This window comes from Coregonus lavaretus (genome assembly GCF_964263955.1).
Source record: "Coregonus lavaretus genome assembly, chromosome: 21".
Lineage (NCBI taxonomy): Eukaryota > Metazoa > Chordata > Actinopteri > Salmoniformes > Salmonidae > Coregonus > Coregonus lavaretus.
The window spans coordinates 19334775-19355180 of NC_140008.1; the positions used below are offsets into that span (position 1 = coordinate 19334775).

General features: G+C 40.4%; 1 protein-coding gene across 1 annotated transcript in view; it reads right to left on the reverse strand.

Annotated features, from left to right (window-relative positions):
- Positions 1 to 20406, reverse strand: part of LOC311148903 (DNA-binding protein RFX2-like) — a 54278-nt gene that overhangs the window by 13900 nt on the left and 19972 nt on the right. Inside the window, exons 2-5 of the mRNA XM_084185923.1 lie at positions 17651 to 17764; positions 11684 to 11773; positions 11136 to 11218; positions 1098 to 1365 (exon numbers count right to left, since the gene is read on the reverse strand). Coding sequence (XP_084042049.1) covers positions 1098 to 1365; positions 11136 to 11218; positions 11684 to 11773; positions 17651 to 17755 — 546 coding nt within the window. The 5' untranslated portion in view covers positions 17756 to 17764. The remainder of the gene's footprint in view (positions 1 to 1097; positions 1366 to 11135; positions 11219 to 11683; positions 11774 to 17650; positions 17765 to 20406) is intronic.

Below are 20406 nucleotides of genomic sequence, written 5' to 3' on the forward strand. Positions count from 1 at the left end.
AGACGGTTAGCTGCAGCCAGATCTCTGCATTTCTATTACACTCAGTCAGTCAGTGTTGCGGCCAAATTCATTATTGGCTGACAAAAGCATGCAAATGAGGGGGTCTCAAGGGGTTAAGCTGCTGACTGAAGGCCTTCCTGGTTTGACACTATGCAAATAGCTCCGCAAACAGGGCCACGTTAACACCATGCTCAATGACAATGAGTTGACAAATTCCACCTTCCCCCCCAAAAAAATCATCACACAATGCAAAACATGACTAGTTATATGTAACGGTCGGTCACTGTTGCAACCAATTCAAGACAAGGACTGGCCTAATACAAAATACATCTTACAGGAGATATAGATTTCCATATAATCCCCCTCTTTTCTTTCCGTTTGTTATCCCAAAGGAACCATTTCAATGAATTTACCAGATCATTTAGATACTTTTCTGCAGTATCATGGACTAGAGAAAATAGAAAGAGGTTAAACTAGTGGGCATAGTGAATGATAAAACCAGGGGCTGGGTTTGCTTTAAAGAGGGGGGGGGGAGAAAAGACACCCACAGAAAGATGCGTGGTATAGTGGCCAAACCTGAGAAGAAAAAGAGCAGGCATCGTTCCAAGGCTTTAAAAAGGCTCCCAAGGGCTGTTGGCCAAATGGTAATGAGGCCGAGGGGTTGCTTTGTTTCGCAGGGCGCTCAAGTGCCTGTGAAAAACTCTAAAACAAGGCAGCACTGAATTATTTAAGCCAGCCTGCGCCCTGCGTCCCCTGTCCTGCTCTTCCCGTAACGCCATGGGGCACTGGGGAGGTTGAGGCCCATCCCATACTCAGGTTTCCCTGAGGCTCAGCAGCTTAAAAAGCTGTTTAGTAATGGCAACCATAAACCATCCCTCGTGTATATAATGATTTGGAATTACTGACTCTCAGAAATGGGCATTAATTTCTCAATTGTTGGTGCCTCTACTATTCCATAATGTTTGATGGATTTACATAGTCACATCACAATAATTTCACTGAGAAACCTACTGGACTGGAAACATAATTCTCCCTACTAAATCCTAACAAACAGCCAACAAGGACACAGAGTATATGTAACCATCCAAGGTGCTCACCATAGCAGAGGAGGAGCGGGAGGAGTGTGAGGCGTGGTGGCGACCCCCATCCATGCCCCCGCCGTGGATCAGGTAGGTGCTGCCGCCAGAGATGATCTGACTGCCGCCCACATCCATGGTGATGCCCACCATACCGTGGGGCGGCCCGCCGCCGGCCGAAGAGACCACCGTGGTGACCTGGGCACCCCCACCCTGAGAGTCAAAGTAGGCTCCTCCACTACCTTGTCCATACAGCTGGGCCTCAGGGTTATAGGAGTAGGCTGTCCGGCTGGGGAGAGAGGTGCCATAAGGTAAAGGCATGACAGATCTATACAGAGTGAAACAATCACATACTGTAACATTACATCACTTAGCTTATGTTTCTATTATAGTATTACCTTAGGGTTGCAAAGAGGGTACTGTGCCTTGAATTTTTCCACATTTTGTTGTGTTACAGACAGAATTTTAAATGGCTTAAATTTAGATTTTTTTGGTCACTGGCCTACATACAATAGCCCATAATATCAAAGTGGAAATTTGTTTATTTTTAATTTTCAAATTAAAATCTGAAATGTCTTCAGTCAATAAGTATTCTAGCCCTTTGTTATGGCAAGTCAAAAATTAGTTCAGTAGTAAAAATGTGCTTAACATGTCACATAATAAGTCGCATGGACTCACTCTGTGTGCAATCATAGTGTTTAACATGATTTTAGAATGACTACCTCATCTCTGTACCCCACACATACAATTATCTGTAAGGTCCCTCAGTCAAGTAGAGAATTTCAAAACACAGATTCAACCAGGGAGGTGTTCCAATGCCTCACAAAGAAGGGCACCTATTGGTAGATGGGTAAAAAAAAAAAAAAAAAAAAGCTGACATTGAATATCCCTTTAAGCATGGTGAAGTTATTAATTACACTTTGGATGGTGTATCAATACACCCAGTCACTACAAAGATACAGGCGTCCTTCCTAACTCAGTTGCCGGAGAGGAAGGAAACCGCTCAGGGATTTCAACATGAGGCCAATTGTGACTTTAAAACAGTTTAATGGCTGTGATAGGAGAAAACTGTGGATGGATCAACAACATTGTAGTTACTCCACAATACTAACTTATTTGAAAGATGGAAAAGGAGGAAAAGTAGGCTATAGCAGTTATTTATTCAGACCCACAACCATTCAACCTTCATGAAGAGAAGTGAAAGCTTTCTGCATCTAATTCTAGTCCTATATTATTGAAGGAGGTCATTAGAATGATAGGACAACAAAACGTATTTCATTTAACTGTTGAAAGCGAGGAAGGAATGAAGCAACAATAGAGAGAAATATTATGAAAGGTAGGCTATATACAGTACATTCGGAAAGTATTCAGACCACTTCACTTTTTCCACATTTTGTTACATTACAGCCTTATTCTGAAATGGATTAAATAAAAAATTTTCCTCATCAATCTACAAACAATACCCCATAATGACAAAGTGAAAATAACTTTTAGGCCATTTATGCTCATTTTTAAAAACAGAAATACCTCATTTACATAAGTATTCAGACCCTTTGCTATGAGACTCAAAATTGAGCTCAGGTGCATCCTGATTCCATTGATCATCCTTGAGATGTTTCTACAACTTGATTTGAGTCCACCTGTGGTAAATTCAATTGATTGGACATGATTTGGAAAGGCACACACCTGTCTATAAAAAGGTCCCACAGATGACAGTGCACGTCAGAGCAAAAACCAAGCCAAGATGTCCATAGAGCTCCAAGATAGGATGCTGTCGAGGCACAGATCTGGGGAAGAGTACCAAATAAAAATCATTCTTAAATGGAAGAAGTTTAGAACCACCAAGACTCTTCCTAGAGCTGCCCCCCCGGCCAAACTGAGCAATCGGAGGCGAAGGGTCTTGGTCAGGGAAGTGACCAAGAACCTGATGGTCACTCTGACAGCGCTCCAGAGTTCCTCTGTGGAGATGGGAGAACCTTCCAGAAGAACAACCATCTCTGCAGCACTCCACCAATCAGGCCTTTATGGTAGACGAAAGCCACTCTTCAGTAGTAGGCACATGACAGCCCACTTGGAGTTTTCCAAAAGGCACCTAAAGGACTCTGACCATAAGAAATAAGATTATCTGGTCTGATGAAACCAAGATTGAACTCTTTGGCCTGAATGCCAAGCGTCACGTCTGTAGGAAACGAGGCACTATCCCTACGGTGAAGCATGGTGGTGGACGCATCATGCTGTGGGGATGTTTTTCAGCGGCAGGGACTGGGAGACTAGTCAGGATCGAGAGAAAGATGAACGGAGCAAAGTACAGAGAGATCCTTGATGAAAACCTTCTCCAGAGCGCTCAGGATCTCAGACTGGGGTGAAGGTTCACCTTCCAACAGGACAACGACCATAAGCACACAGCCAAGACAGTGCAGGAGTGGCTTCGGTACAAGTCTCTGAATGTCCTTGAGTGGCCCAGCCAGAGCCTGGACTTTAACCCAATCCAACATCTCTGGAGAGACCTGAAAATAGCTGTGCAGTGACGCTCCCTATCCAACCAGATAGAGCTTGAGAGGATCTGCAGAGAAGAATGGGAGAAACTCCCCAAATACAGGTGTGCCAAGCTTGTAGCGTCATACCCAAGAAGACTCGAGGCTGTAATCGCTGCCAAAGGTGCTTCAACAAAGTACTAAGTAAAGGGTCTGAATACTTATGTAAATGTAATATTTCCGTTTTTTTTTATTTTATACATTTGCTAAAAACCCGTTTTTGCTTTGTCATTATGGGGTATTGTGTGTAGATTGATGAGGGGGGAAAAACAATTGAATCCATTTTAGAATAAGGCTGTAACGTAACAAAATGTGGGAAAAGTCAAGGGGTCTAAATACTTTCCGAAAGCCCTTTTATATTTCAAAATTAAAATCAAATTCGCTAGCCTACACTTGTAACTTTGTAGGCCGCATGTGCTGCCCCAGAATCGCATGTTCTTGTTTGCTTTATCATGGTTTGAACGACATGCGTAATTCCAGTCCATATACAGTGGGGAAAAAAGTATTTAGTCAGCCACCAATTGTGCAAGTTCTCCCACTTAAAAAGATGAGAGAGGCCTGTAATTTTCATCATATGTACACGTCAACTATGACAGACAAATTGAGAAAAGAAAATCCAAAAAATCACTTTGTAGGATTTGTAATGAATTTATTTGCAAATTATGGTGGAAAATAAGTATTTGGTCACCTACAAACAAGCAAGATTTCTGGCTCTCACAGACCTGTAACTTCTTCTTTAAGAGGCTCCTCTGTCCTCCACTCGTTACCTGTATTAATGGCACCTGTTTGAACTTGTTATCAGTATAAAAGACACCTGTCCACAACCTCAAACAGTCACACTCCAAACTCCACTATGGCCAAGACCAAAGAGCTGTCAAAGGACACCAGAAACAAAATTGTAGACCTGCACCAGGCTGGGAAGACTGAATCTGCAATAGGTAAGCAGCTTGGTTTGAAGAAATCAACTGTGGGAGCAATTATTAGGAAATAGAAGACATATAAAGACCACTGATAATCTCCCTCGATCTGGGGCTCCACGCAAGATCTCACCCCGTGGGGTCAAAATGATCACAAGAACGGTGAGCAAAAATCCCAGAACCACACGGGGGGACCTAGTGAATGACCTGCAGAGAGCTGGGACCAAAGTAACAAAGCCTACCATCAGTAACACACTACGCCGCCAGGGACTCAAATCCTGCAGTGCCAGACGTGTCCCCCTGCTTAAGCCAGTACATGTCCAGGCCCGTCTGAAGTTTGCTAGAGTGCATTTGGATGATCCAGAAGAGGATTGGGAGAATGTCATATGGTCAGATGAAACCAAAATATAACTTTTTGGTAAAAACTCAACACGTCGTGTTTGGAGGACAAAGAATGCTGAGTTGCATCCAAAGAACACCATACCTACTGTGAAGCATGGGGATGGAAACATCATGCTTTGGGGCTGTTTTTCTGCAAAGGGACCAGGACGACTGATCCGTGTAAAGGAAAGAATGAATGGGGCCATGTATCGTGAGATTTTGAGTGAAAACCTCCTTCCATCAGCAAGGGCATTGAAGATGAAACGTGGCTGGGTCTTTCAGCATGACAATGATCCCAAACACACCGCCCGGGCAACGAAGGAGTGGCTTCGTAAGAAGCATTTCAAGGTCCTGGAGTGGCCTAGCCAGTCTCCAGATCTCAACCCCATAGAAAATCTTTGGAGGGAGTTGAAAGTCCGTGTTGCCCAGCGACAGCCCCAAAACATCACTGCTCTAGAGGAGATCAACATGGAGGAATGGGCCAAAATACCAGCAACAGTGTGTGAAAACCTTGTGAAGACTTACAGAAAACGTTTGACCTGTGTCATTGCCAACAAAGGGTATATAACAAAGTATTGAGAAACTTTTGTTATTGACCAAATACTTATTTTCCACCATAATTTGCAAATAAATTCATAAAAAATCCTACAATGTGATTTTCTGGATTTTTTTTTCTCATTTTGTCTGTCATAGTTGACGTGTACATATGATGAAAATTACAGGCCTCTCTCATCTTTTTAAGTGGGAGAACTTGCACAATTGGTGGCTGACTAAATACTTTTCCCCCCCACTGTAATACAATAAAGTAATACAGTTCACACTCAAAAAGATTAGCCTACTGGAGCTAGTTTCATTTATTTACCCAAGAGAGCATATAGCTAGCTACATCTATGTGCTTTTGTGTTTTTCTGTCGTGCGAAATGTGCAGTAGCCTATATCATATATGTATTGGATAATGGCACAATCATTTTGGCTTTTTTGGGTTTGGGCTCATCAAATGTCGTTAATGTAGGGCTCATAAAATGTATTTAATATATGGCTCATCAGGCTCAGGTAGCATCAAGTTTGAATTTTCATGCTGATCAAAGCTCTAATCAAATCCAGACATATTTATATGCTTTATTATACTTTTGAATGACACTTCCGGTTTTGGCGGAAAATACCGGGTGACCCAGGAGAAAAGTGATTTATTCTTGGGATGGAACATTTGTAAAATACCGGGAAAATATTCAACCCTAACATGAACTAATGCCTTGTCATTAAAACCACTTCAGCCTACTCTGATGTTTTTATCCTGAACTGTACCCAATGATTTATGAAAACTTGCTTGATAGGTCGATGTCCTCATTGTGGTTTTACAGACGTGTTTAATATGTTTTATGTACATACTTTATTTGAATATTTATGAAATGCACATTGTTATATTTGGTAACACATTTTTATTTGTCCTTGACTCCAACCCCATTCGATGCACTGAACGGATGTGGGTGGAGCAATGTCTACATAAGTGACAAAGGCTTTGAGACCGATACGTAGCTTAATAAAGAACAGTGATACTAGCAAGAGCAGTGTGCGGTTTTCTCTTTTCTTTCATGTAAGCCTATCTTAGATTGGCACATAATTCACGGCGGGTTTAGATTCGCGGGCAATTGATCAACCGCAGTGCTGTCCATGGTGCTGAATCTCCGCTACTGCTTATCTATTTGATTAGCGGAGAATCAGATATGTAGACTTTGTTCCCTCTGACAAAATCCCCACAATAAGAGGGTTATCATAAAGTAAAAAAACGCCCACAACCTTCAAAGAGAAAAGGACTAAACTGCATCTTTCGGTCAAAGGGCTAAAGCTAATGTAGTTTTCACTAGATTGTAATAACATAGGCCTAATATTGTACCAGTTGGCCAACAGTGCTTCATAGGCCTACATTAACAAAATAGTGTGGTAACATTAATTGATTAAATTGCAACAAATACAACAAGAAACCGTTAGATTCATTTACATTTTAGTCATTTAGCAGACACTCTTATCCAGAGCGACTTACAGTTAGTGAGTGCATACATAAAAAATAAAAAGAATAATCATACTGCCCCCCCGTGGGAATCGAACCCACAACCCTGGCGTTGAAAGACTCAACTGTAATCACTGCCAAAGGTGCTTCTACAAAGTATTGACTCAGGGGTGTGAATACTTATGTAAATTAGATATGTGTATTTCATTTTCAATAAATTTGCCACATTTTCTAAAAACATGTTTTCACTTTATCATTATGGGGTATTGTGTGTAGATGGGTGAGAAAAAAAATGTGAATCAATTTTGAATTCAGGCTGTAACACAACAAAATGTGGAAGGCACTGTATATTACTGGAAACTTTCAAAGTTTACCAGTAAACTACCAGAATTTGGTATCTTTTAAGGATTTTACATTGGGGGAAAAAAGTATTTAGTCAGCCACCAATTGTGCAAGTTCTCCCACTTAAAAAGATGAGAGAGGCCTGTAATTTTCATCATAGGTACACGTCAACTATGACAGACAAATTGAGATTTTTTTTCTCCAGAAAATCACATTGTAGGATTTTTTATGAATTTATTTGCAAATTATGGTGGAAAATAAGTATTATTACAGGCCTCTCTCATCTTTTTAAGTTGGAGAACTTGCACAATTGGTGGCTGACGAAATACTTTTTTTCCCCACTGTAAAAGAAAACATGAATCATCAGCGTACAATGACACCTTCGTTTTTAAGCCCCGGATTTCTAATCCCTTGATATTATTGTTGGATCTGATTTTAATAGCTAACATCTCGATGGCAATAATAAATAGATATGCCGATAGTGGACAACCTCATTTCACTCCTCTTGACAGTTTAAAACTTTCTGAGAAATAGCCATTATTTACTATTTTACACCTAGGGTTACTATACATGATTTTAACCCAATTTATAAGAGAATTGAAATGCTCCAGGCATTTATATATAAACCCCAGTTGTACTTTATCAAATGCCTTTTCGAAGTCTGCTATTAATAGTAGGCCTGGTTTCCCAGATTTTTCAATGTTCTATTGTTTCCAGTACTTGCCTTATATTATCTCCAATGTATCGCCCCATGTAAAAAACCTGTCTGATTAGAATGAATAATGTCCGACATTACCTTTTTAATTATAATGTGCTATACATTTTGCTATAATTTTTGCATCACAACACTGAAGTGTAAGGGGCCGCCAATTTTTTTAATGGACTGGATCTTTATATTTTCCACTAGTATCCTGTTTCAGTAATAATGAAATCAGACCTTCTTGAGTGTCGGATAATCTACCATTTACATAGGAGTGGTTAAAACATGCTAATAACGGTCCTCTGTGTATATCAAAAAAGGTTTGGTATACCTCGACTGGTATGCCATCCAACCCTGGAGTTTTCCCGGACTTTAGTCTTTAATTGCATCCAGAAGTTCCTCCTCTGTAATTTCACCTTCACATGAGTCTTTCTGTATGGCTATTAATTTTACATTATCAATAGGGAAAAAATCTCTACAATTTGCTTCAGTTAGAGAAAATGGAGGCGACTGAAACGAAAACATATGCTTAAAATACTTTGTTTCCTCCTTCAAAATATCATTTGGTGAATCATGGGTGACTCCGTCATTTGTAACCAGTTTCAATAAATTATTTTTGGTAGCATTCCTATGTTGAAGATTAAAAAAGAACTGTGCATTCTTCCCCATATTCCATCCAGTTTGCTTAATTTTTATAATATATTACACTTGATCTTTCTTGAATAAGTTTCTCCATTTATTTATTTTTTTCCTATAATTTATTCTGAGCCTCTATGTTAATGTTTTTATTGCTATCTATCTGTTCTGTTAGACCTTCTATTTCCTTTGTTAGTGTGGACTCTTTTGACCTAAATTGCTTTTGTTTTCGAGATGAGTACTGAATTGCATGGCCTCTAAAGGCACATTTAAAGGTGTCCCATACAATAAGGGGATTTGCTGTACCTATTTTATGTCTGAAAAAATTAGTTATAAATTCCTCTGTCCTAGTTAAAAACAAGTTATCATCCAATAGGATTAAATGATTCTACTGCTTGCATCAGTTACCTGATGTGGAATAGAGTTCCATGTAGTCATGGCTCTATGTAGTACTGTGCGCCTTCCATAGTCCGTTCTGGACTTGGGGATTGTGAAGAGACCTCTGGTGGCATGTCTTGTGGGGTATGCATGGGTGGCCGAGCTGTGTGCTAGTAGTTTAAACAGACAGCTTGGTGCATTCAGCTTGTCAACACTTCTTACAAAAACAAGTAGTGATGAAGTCAATCTCTCCTCCACTTTGAGTCATGAGAGATTGCATATAATTAATGTTAACGCCCCATGCACATTTAAGGCCAGCCGTGCTGCCCTGTTCTGAGTCAATTGTAATTTTCCTAAGTCCCTCTTTGTGGCACCTGACCACACGACTGAACAGTAGTCCAGGTGCGACAAAACTAGGGCCTGTAGGACCTGCCTTGTTGATAGTGTTGTTAAGAAGGCAGAGCAGCGCTTTATTATGGACAGACTTCTCCCCATCTTAGCTACTGTTGTATGAACATGTTTTGACCATGACAGTTTACAATCTAGGGTTACTCCAAGCAGTTTAGTCACCTCAACTTGCTCAATTTCCACATTATTCATTACAAGGTTTAGTTGAGGTTTAGGGTTTAGTGAATGATTTGTCCCAAATACAATGCTTTTAGTTTTTTAAATATTTAGGACTAACTTATTCCTTGCCACCCATTCTGAAACTTTGCCACCCATTCTGAAACTAACTGCAGCTTATGTTAAGTGTTGCAGTCATTTCAGTAGCTGATGTGTATAGTGTTGAGTCATCCGCATACATAGACACACTGGCTTTACTCAAAGCCAGTGCCATGTCATTAGTAAAGATTGAAAAAAGTAAGGGGCCTAGACAGCTGCCCTGGGGAATTCCTGATTCTACCTGGATTATGTTGGAGAGGCTTCCATTAAAGAACACCCTCTGTGTTCTGTTAGACAGAACTAAAACTCTTTATCCACAATATAGTAGGGGGTGTAAAGCCATAACACATACGTTTTTCCAGCAGCATACTATGATTGATAATGTCAAAAGCCGCACTGAAGTCTAACAAAACAGTCCCCACAATCTTTTTATCATCAATTTCTCTCAGGCAATCATCAGTCATTTGTGCTGTGCTTGTGGAATGTCCTTCCCTATAAGCGTGCTGAAAGTCTGTTGTCAAATAGTTTACTGTAAAATAGCATTGTATGTTGTCAAACACAATTTTTCCCAAAAGTTTACTAAGGGTTGGTAACAGGCTGATTGGTCGGCTATTTGAGTCAGTAAAGGGGGCTTTACTATTCTTAGGTAGCGGAATGACTTTTGCTTCCCTCCAGGCCTAAGGGCACACACTTTCTACAAGGCTTAAATTGAAGATATGACAAATAGGAGTGTCAATATCATCCGCTATTATTCTCATTTTCCATCCAAGTTGTCAGACCCCGGTGGCTTGTAATTGTTGATAGACAACAATTCTTTCACCTCTTCCACACCGACTTTACGGATTTCTAAATTACAATGCTTGTCTTTCATAATTTTGTCAGATAGACTTGGATGTGTAGTGTCAGCGTTTGTTGCTGGCATGTTACGCCTAAATTTGAAATCTTGCCAATGCAAAAAAAATCATTAAAGTAGTTGGCAATATCAGTGGGTTTTGTAATGAATGAGTCATCTGATTCAATGAATGATGGAGCGGAGTTTGCCTTTTTGCCCAAAATGTAATTTAAGGTGCTCCAAAACTTTTTACTATCATTCTATATATTATTTATCTTTGTTTCATAGTATAGATTCTTATTTCTCAATTTGCAGTACGTTTGCCAATCGGTTGTGCTACCAGACTTTTTTGACATAGCAACACTGGATTTTCGGTGGGTTTATTGAAATAATGTTGATTAATTATGAAAAATATTAATAACATTCCACCCATGAGGCCACTAGAGGGCCGATTTGGTCATTTGACTGCAGGAAAGGGTTTTAATTACCAGAATTAATGAAGATTCCAGTAACTTTGGTAAATTACCGGTAGCTTTGCAACCCTAATTACACATATACAATCTCACATTAAGTGTTCTATTAGCTTTAATGGTATTCTATTTAGAAGCATTTTAAAGGTGTCTGGAACACGTTCCTTTGCCTTAAATGAAGAGCACTGCAGTACTTACATGGTTCCATTAGTGTAAACTGCCTCTCCCCCCTCTCCTACATATTGAACCTGGGAGGGGTAAACATGCTGGACCTGCTGAACCTATGCAGAGAGAGAGAAACCCATGAATCAACCTTTGAGCACTATTATCAAGAGGGAGTATCCACCTCTAGGCTATTTCTCATTCCTTGAAATTAGATAGGATATCTATGCTTGTTATGAATCAGAAGAAACCTTCAATGTAACTCATGTCTTGCATAATCATAATCTTGATCATATCTTAACGCAGTGCTGTCAGTAGGTGGCAGTGAGACCAAAGTGTCAAACTGTGAAAAAAGAAAATCCCTGCTGAGCACTTGAAGCACATCTAATTGAGATCTAACAGTTAGAAACCCATACCATTCCAGAAAGAAAGCTTACAATACAGTGGAGAATGTAATCGGTATCAATATGTGTGATGCTACTGTGAATGGAGCCATGCTCTGTGCATGTGGCTAAAGCTAGACTGACTGAGTGTCCTGGGTGCTGGGGAGAAGGAAGGAGGGGTGAGGAGGAGACAGTGTGTACCTGCTGAGGGACCTGTTGCACCCGAGGGACTGACAGCTGCTGCACCTGCGCTCCCTTCTGGGCCGATCCTGTGGCCTGAACCAGCACCCTCTGGAGGGAGAGGAAACGCACCATTATTGGTAAGCACATAAAATGCCCACACACAGACTATGCCTATTTAGAAAAAAAATATTCAACTACAATCCCTAAGCCCCTAAAGAGCATCAGAGAATCACAGAAGAAACAGGGAATTTGACTGGATTTTCTACATGACTTTTGATATAATATCCTTCCTTATGTGCATTGTGGCTTGTGCAAAACCTTTCTTCTGTCAACTTCAACACAAATATGAAGTGAATGCTGGTGGGAAAGATGATGCTATCCAATCCAGCAGCAGTGCAGCTTCCCAGCAAACACATTTTTGTGTCGGCCCATTCTAGGCTTTCAGTAATTACAGGCGACCCACACATTTTTTTTTTTTTTTTTGTAATCTTTATTTTAACAGGGAAAAACAGACTGAGACCTGAATCTCTTTTACGGCTGTGCCCTGTGTAAACATGTTGACATGTACAGTTTTAGACATACAGACAAGAACATTTCAAACATACAAAACAAAAACACAATTCAACAGAAACAATCACAGACAACATCATATTGATCCTCCATAACATTTTTAAAATGGGCAAGGGACACCAGAGTGTCTAACTTAAGCTGGATCTGCAGTTTGTTCCATAAATAAGGTGCAAAGGAACTGAAGGCAGTCCTACCCAACTCTGTGGAGACCACAGGAGTCTCTAATGTAATCCACATCTGTGATCTGGTTTTAAAATTAATATATCTAGTGGAAATTAATGATGATATATATGGAGGTGCTTTATAAATAAACAAGAGAGCATGTTGCTCTCGCCTCACAGATAGAGAGGCCCAACCCACATGTTGATATAGGAAACAGTGATGAGTTTTGTAACTGTCACCCGTGATAAACCTGAGTGCACAATGGTAAATAGCATCCAGTGGTTTTAATGTGTTTGCCGATGCATGCATATAGATAATATCACCATAATCTAAAACGGACATAAAAGTAGCCTGCACAATTTGTTTTCTATTTACGGAGGACAGACAAGCCCTGTTTCTGTAAAGGAACCCTATCTTGAATTTGAGCTTTTTTCCCAATTCAGTAACATGTTTTTTTAAAAGAAAGCCTATCATCTAACCATACCCCTAAGTATTTATATGCAGAGACCTGTTTGATTTGAGTACCATCCAAGCTAGTGATTACAAAAGTGTTTCTAATTGAGAGTTTAGACCTAGAAAAAAACATGACATTTGTTTTCTTAGCGTTTAAAACAAGTTTAAGCTGTAAAAGAGACCCCTGTAGTATCCTAAAATCAGACTCCAACTGCATTAAAGCTTGCTCCGCTGTTGGAGCAATAGAGTACATCACTGTGACATCTGCATATAAATGGAATTTACAATATCTGATATCATCACCAATGTTGTTTATATAAAGTGAGAACAATAGTGGGCCAATTATTGAACCCTGAGGGACCCCTTTAAGTAACTGTAAGGGGTCAGACTTGACCCCGTCGACCATGACGGCCTGAGTTCTATCTTTAAGATAGTCATAAAACCATCGACAGGCATCAGTGCCCAGTCCTATAGATGACAGCTTACTCAAAAGGATAGCATGGTCTACTGTGTCAAAAGCTTTTGACAAATCTACAAACAACGCAGTACAGTGCTTTCTATCATCTAAGGCATTTAAATATCATTTACAACAAGCATAGTGGCCGATGTGGTACTGTGTTTAGATCTAAAACCAGATTGATTGGTGCTAAAAATACTGTTAACAGAAAAAAAATATTGTAACTGTTTGTTGACTATAGATTCTAGGATCTTTGCCAGACAAGGGAGCCTAGAGATGGGTCGATAGTTATCCAAATCACTACCGTCACCTCCCTTATGTAATGGCAGAACAAAAGCTGCTTTCCACACCTTAGGGATATTTCCTGTGCTTAATGTTAGATTAAAAATGTGTGTCACTGAACCAGCAATGATAGGTGCAGCACACTTAAGTAAGTACGGGTCTAAATTGTCAGCGCCTAAGGATTTCTTAGTATCAATGGCACACAGGGCAGCTAGAACCTCTGCTTCAGTTATTTTCTGGAAACTAAAAACAGGGTTACCATTTTTCAGAGTAACGGTTGAAAAGCAAGACGAAAAATCAACTAACTGGCCAGTACCACAATGGCCACTTTTCTTTTCAAATAAAAAACCAGCAGAGATGAAACGCTTATTAAAAGCATCACAAATATCATTTTTTTCACTTAGAATACAGGAGTCTGAGATAATTTGCTTAGGAAGAGAAACAGCAGAATTCCCCAGTTTCAGTGAATTAACGGTTTTCCAGAATTTTGCAGGATCTCCTGCAGAATCTGTCATAGCATTAAGGAAGTAATTTGATTTTGCCTTTTTGAGAGCTGCAGTACATTTATTTCTCAATTGCCTAAAAAACAGCCAATCAGCTGGAGTACCTGTTTTCCTCGCCAAGGCCCAGGCCCAATTCTTTTGCAGAAAAAGACCTGACAATTCAGGAGAGAACCAAGAACTGGTTCGGTTTCTTACTCTGTGATTCTTAAGCGGGGCATGTTTATCAGACATAGAGGTAACAATAGAAGAGAAAAAAGCAAGGGCTAAAACCGGGTCCAGAAAGCAGCAAGTGGATAAAAGCTGTATGTTTATTTGGGGCCAGCGTTTTTCTTTGGCGGTCGCTGATGACCACTCCTGGTTTCCCTCTTTAGGGGAATGTTAAATTGAGATTTGTTTACATGACAACAAAAATAAATACCATTAGTTTTCTCTAAAAGCCTGAGATATGTCAGTGGCAGACTGCGGTGTAGTATAGGCCTTCAGTTCAGAACTGGCTTCTCTCAAGCATAGCCAGCTGTCAAGGCAAATATGATGCGCTATCCAAAAATATTAACATAAGGATATTTACTGCTTGGTTTCTATGGATTCTCTCGTCGACCAATGTCCTTTTCTCAGAACGTTGAACAGCTGTGGCAATACAAGGTTATAGGTCCTACTTGTACTAATCAGAAACTCCTGCCTGATCACACACAACAACATGGTATCAAATTATTTATGATGCCTTTATCTACATGTAGGCTAATGCTTGCGTGCATACGTAAAAATGTATGCACGCATGACTGTAAGTCGCTTTGGATAAAAGCGTCTGCTAAATGACATATTATTATATTATTGTTGATATATTTATGGTGCCTTCACAAAGTATTCACACCCCTTGACTTTTTCCACATTTTGTTGTGTTACAAAGTGGGATTAAATAGTCATTTTTGGTCAACGATCTACACAAAATACTCATGTCAAAGTGGAAGAAAAATTATTACATTTAAGAAAAATAAAACACTAATATATCTTGATTAGATAAGTATTCATACCCCTGAGCCAATACGTGTTAGAAACACCTTTGGCAACAATTACAGCTGTGAGACTTTTTCGGTAAGTCTCAAAGCTTTGCACACCTGGATTGTACAATATTTGCCCATTATTCTTTTCAAAATTCTTCAACTCCAGTGTAGATTTGGCCTTGTGTTTTAGGTTATTGTCCTGCTGAAAGGTGAAGTCATCTCCCAGTGTCTGTTGGAAAGAAGACTGAACCAGGTTTTCCTCTAGGATTTTGCCTATGCTTAGCTGTATTCTGTTTCTTTATATCCCAAAAAAAAAAATCCCTAGTCCTTTCTGATGACAAGTATACCCATAACATGATGCAGCCACCACCGTGTTTGAAAATTTGCCCCAAACATAACCCTTTTTTATTCAGGACAATTTTTTTTCTTTTTTGCCATGTGCCTTGATGCAAACCGGATGCATGTTTTGGAATAGTTTTATTCTGTACAGGCTTCCTTCTTTTCACTTTGTCATTTAGGTTAGTATTGTGGAGTAACTACAATGTTGTTGACCCATCCTCAGTTCTCATATCACAACCATTAAACTCTGTAACCGTTTTAAAATCACCATTGGCCTCATGGTGAAATCCCTGAGCAGTTTTCTTCCTCTCCAGCAACTGAGTTAGGAAGGACACCTGTATCTTTGTAGTGACTGGGTGTATTGATACACCATCCAAAGCCTACTCACCATGCTCAAAGGGATATTCAGCGTCTGCCTATATTTTAAATTATTTTTTATTTTATTAATCAGTGGGTGCCCTTTGTTTCAAAGCATTGTAAAAACCTCCCTGGTCTGTGTGGTTGAATCTGTGCTTGAAATTCACTACTCGATTGAGGGACCTTACAGATGTAAGAAATAATGTTAACCACTATTATTGAACACAGAATGAGTCCATGCAATTTATTATGCGATTTGTTAAGTACATTTTTACTCCTGAACTTATTTAGGCTTGCCATAACAAAGGGGTTGAATACTTATTAACTCAAGACATTTCAGTTTTTCATTTTGTATACATTTTGAAAAATTTCTACAAGCATTCCACTTTGGCATTATGGGGTGTTGTGTGTGTAGATCAGTGACACAAAATCTAAATGTAATCCATTTTAACTTCAGGCTGTAACAACAAAATGTGGAAACAGTAAAGGGGTGTGAATACTTTCTGAAGGCACTGTATGTGGTTCTTACTATACAGGAAATACATTCACATTAAAGGATTGCTCTGAAGTGTAATAAATCTGGAATCTGTCATGATACATTATTAATGAAATCAACAGGTTTTTGAGAATTCTGCTGCTCTTCCCCAGTGCATGGGTGTGAGAGGGGTTTGGCTCCCATTGGGAGAATATCATGTTTGTGAGCGAGTACTCTGATGTGGAAAAACACCTGGCTACCCCTACCCCAGCCACCAGCTCTGCACCCTCCGCTGCAACTTGCCCATGACCCCCCTGCTTCTCCTTCACCCAAATTCAGACAGCTGATGTTCTGAAAGAGCTGCAAAATCTGGACCCCTACAAATCAGCTGGGCTAGACAATCTGGACCCTTTCTTTCTAAAATTTGCCGACGAAATTGTCACAACCCCTATTACTAGCCTGTTCAACCTCTCTTTCGTATTGTCTGAGATCCCCAGAGATTGGAAAGCTGCCACGGTCATCCCCCTCTTCAAAAGGGGGTGACACTCCCTAGATTCAAACTGTTAAAGACCTATATCCATCCTGCCCTGCCTTTCGAAAGTATTTGAAAGCCAAGTTAACAAACAGATCACCGACCATTTCGAATCCCACCGTACCTTCTCGGCGGGTCTGACTTAGAATATGTGGACAACTACAAATACCTAGGTGTCTGGTTAGACCGTAAACTCTCCTTCCAGACTCACATTAAGCATCTCCAATCCAAAGTTAAATCTCCTTCCTTCCAGTTCTCTGCTGCCAATGACTGGAACGAACTGCAAAAATCTCTGAAGCTGGAGACTCTTATCTCCCTCACTAACTTTAAGCATCAGTTGTCAGAGCAGCTTACCGATCACTGCACCTGTACACAGCCCAGCTGTAATTAGCCCACCCAACTACCTCATCCCCATATTGTTATTTATTTTGCTAATTTGCACCCCAGTATCTCTATTTGCACATCATCTTCTGCACATTTATCACTCCAGTGTTAATACTAAATTGTAATTATTTTGCACTATGGCCTATTTATTGCCTTACCTCCATAACTTACTACATTTGCACACACTGTAGATAGATTTTCAATTTTTTGTTTTTGACTGTACGTTTTGTTTATCCCATATGTAACTCTGTGTTGTTTTTATCGCACTGCTTTGCTTTATCTTGGCCAGGTCAATGTTGTAAATGAGAACTTGTTCTCAACTGGCTTACCTGGTTAAATAAAGGTGAAATGTAGAGTTCTGTGTTGTTAGTAGTGGGGTGAGTGCTGTGAGGAAGAGTGTTGTGGTTGAGTGAGATAGACCACTGCGCTGCATGTGAGGGAGTGCAGCCTGGTTTTGTGTAGTAGTGTACCTGTTGTGAGGCTGGGACGGGCTGCACCACAGGGGCCTGGGTGGAGGTGGACGTACGCAGCGCCACACTGGACGTCGAATCGGACCCTCCCTCTGAACTCTGCATGCTGGGACCCTACAGGGCAGAGCGGGATGAGAGGAGGAGGAGAGAGGGAAGAGGAGTGGGATTGAGCACAAGGACATACAAGAGAATAGTCAAGACGCGCAGCCTTGTCAGACAGGACAGGAGAACAGTCAGAATGCATCCCTACTCAGAGCCAGGCCTGCACATGTGCTGCCATGAAGGGGGTCCAAGTCACCTCACCTCTGGCATTTATCACTGGAATATTAAACAACCCTGGTAAAGCCAGCAGCAAACTGCTACTTAGTATTAGTCCAGCTGCTAGGAAGGAAGCAGGTGGAAAAGTTATGGTGAAAACCATTGTTGTGAGTATTGTCAGGACTTACTGGTACCCCAAACTCTGACTAACATTGGGTGAAAATGTGCACCGCATGGCAAAAGGGAGTGAGGAGAGCTAAAAATGGAGTGACACAAAGGCTCTCTCTTTTAGAGAGAGAAAGAGAGGGAGGGGTTGTAGGGAAGAATGGAACTGCAAGGGGGTTAAGGAAAAAAAACTTCCACAGCCTCTCCAAAAAAATGGCAGTGCTGCTCCTAGCACCGCCAGGGTCCTGATGATATCCAGCATTTGTTTCAAATGAGAGCCGTTCTCTGGGGGCTCCAATAATCCAGCTGATATGAGGAAATTCTTTAATGCTTTGTAAACGTTTGCCAGTTGCTATGGTGAGGAATCCATGACGACCACCCTCAACCCTTGCCCCACTCTTCTCCCTCCCCCCGCTGCTCCCTCCTTCCTCTTTTCTTTTTAAAGCTCATGCACAGGAACTTTCGAGTGTGGCCACAGAGCAAGGGAGGGTTGGGTGTCTTTGCGGGAGGGAGGGAGGGAGGCAGCACATCTCTAGAAGATCAGCAGCTAAACAAATGAGGCCTAATCAGTCAGCAGACATGGACAAGCCTCTTCCGTTACTTATTCATCCTCAATCAGTGGCCAGGAGGAGCAGCCGTAAAGGGGCAATATGCGATTGCTACATCCATTTGTGGACTTTTAAAATTAATTATGTATACCTATTGATTCTTGAAGAATAAAACGTATAAATGCCTCATGAGCTTAGTTCAACTGTCGTACTCCATCAGAACCCAAATGATAAGCTTGTTTTAATTCCATTGTTTGTAAAAACAGTGTAAATGTAAACAAACACTGTATAGTGTTAAAACGTGGTTAAAACTATAATTTGGATCTCATTGGTGGTCAGTCCTTGCATCCATAGCCCTGCCTATGAATTTGAGAGTGGTTACATTTATCTAGCCCCATTCCTCAGCTTTTTACCAAAACGGTGTCGGGGTGTCCCTTTGTTGTTGTTGTTTCAACTGCAGATTTCCCCTTTAAACAAGGCCACCATACCAGACACATGCTCAACAAGGAAAATAATTTACAGACTGATAACCACTCCCTATATATATACACAATTACTGCTATAAAAGCCCCATCATTACACAGGATAATAATACACAAAGCTTTATCACATCTACCATAATCAAAGCTGATATGTAAACAGTATCACTGCTTGCTGCCTGTTAGATCAGTACTACACTGCCTGAAGCACGAATAGCTTACAGTGCCCATTAACAGGCTGCTTTTAAGACTGTTTGATTAGACAGTCATTAATCATCAAGCTAGTGGGTAGGCAACAGGTGCTGTTCAGCTCTGCTCAAACACCCCCAACTCTTTACATTTCAGTATTTTTAAAAATCTGTTTTTACACATAAGAGAGAGTAGAGTTAGAGAGTGAGTGAATGTAAAATACATTGTGATTGCTAAGATTCTGGTGGCAAATTTCTTCAGAGCTGTACACCAAATGAAAGACAGATGACAAATACAAAAATATTAACATTAGGGCATGAGGACAATTACATTTTACATTTTAGTCATTTAGCAGACGCTCTTATCCAGAGCGACTTACAGGAGCAATTAGGGTTAAGTGCCTTGCTCAAGGGCACATCGACAGATTTTTCACCTAGTCGGCTCGGGGATTAGAACCAGCGACCTTTCGGTTACTGGCACAACGCTCTTAACCACTAAGCTACCTGCCGCCCAATTAGTTGTGAGCAACACCATACCTAGGCTAATCAAACGGAATTGTGAAGTACTATTTTTCAAAACAATGGACGTGAACCAGGGTTTCCATTAGCCGGAAATAGACGGCTTTTGGCCGATAAAAAAATTGAAAAGCCGATAAATAAAATTGGTGCTGGCCAATTGATCAGGAGAAGAAGAAAAAAATCCCATTGCGAAAATAATGCTTTTTAGTCCATGTAAATCCATTTGACTGGTCATGCTTATCAGTCTATAGGGATTAAATTGGCACGTGTTACAGTATTTCAAACAGCAAATGCATAGGCAACGGAAGGCAGGCTTCATCAGCCACTTTGCAATGAGCTTGAGGCCGTATGCATTTTGAAAACATATACTTAATTGTTTGAAACCTTAACGTTTTACTACATATTATGAGGCATGTCTTACATTGCTTCAAAGTAGCCTAGCCAAAATCAGACCATATCCGTGGAAGCAATTATTTGACATACATTTTCTTTCATTGCCCAGTAGCCAAAGGCACAATCCTAGTCATATTAGCAAACCAAGCTAGTTGTTGCATATTAGATCTCCCCTCTTTCAAAATTTCTAATGGATATTTTCATCT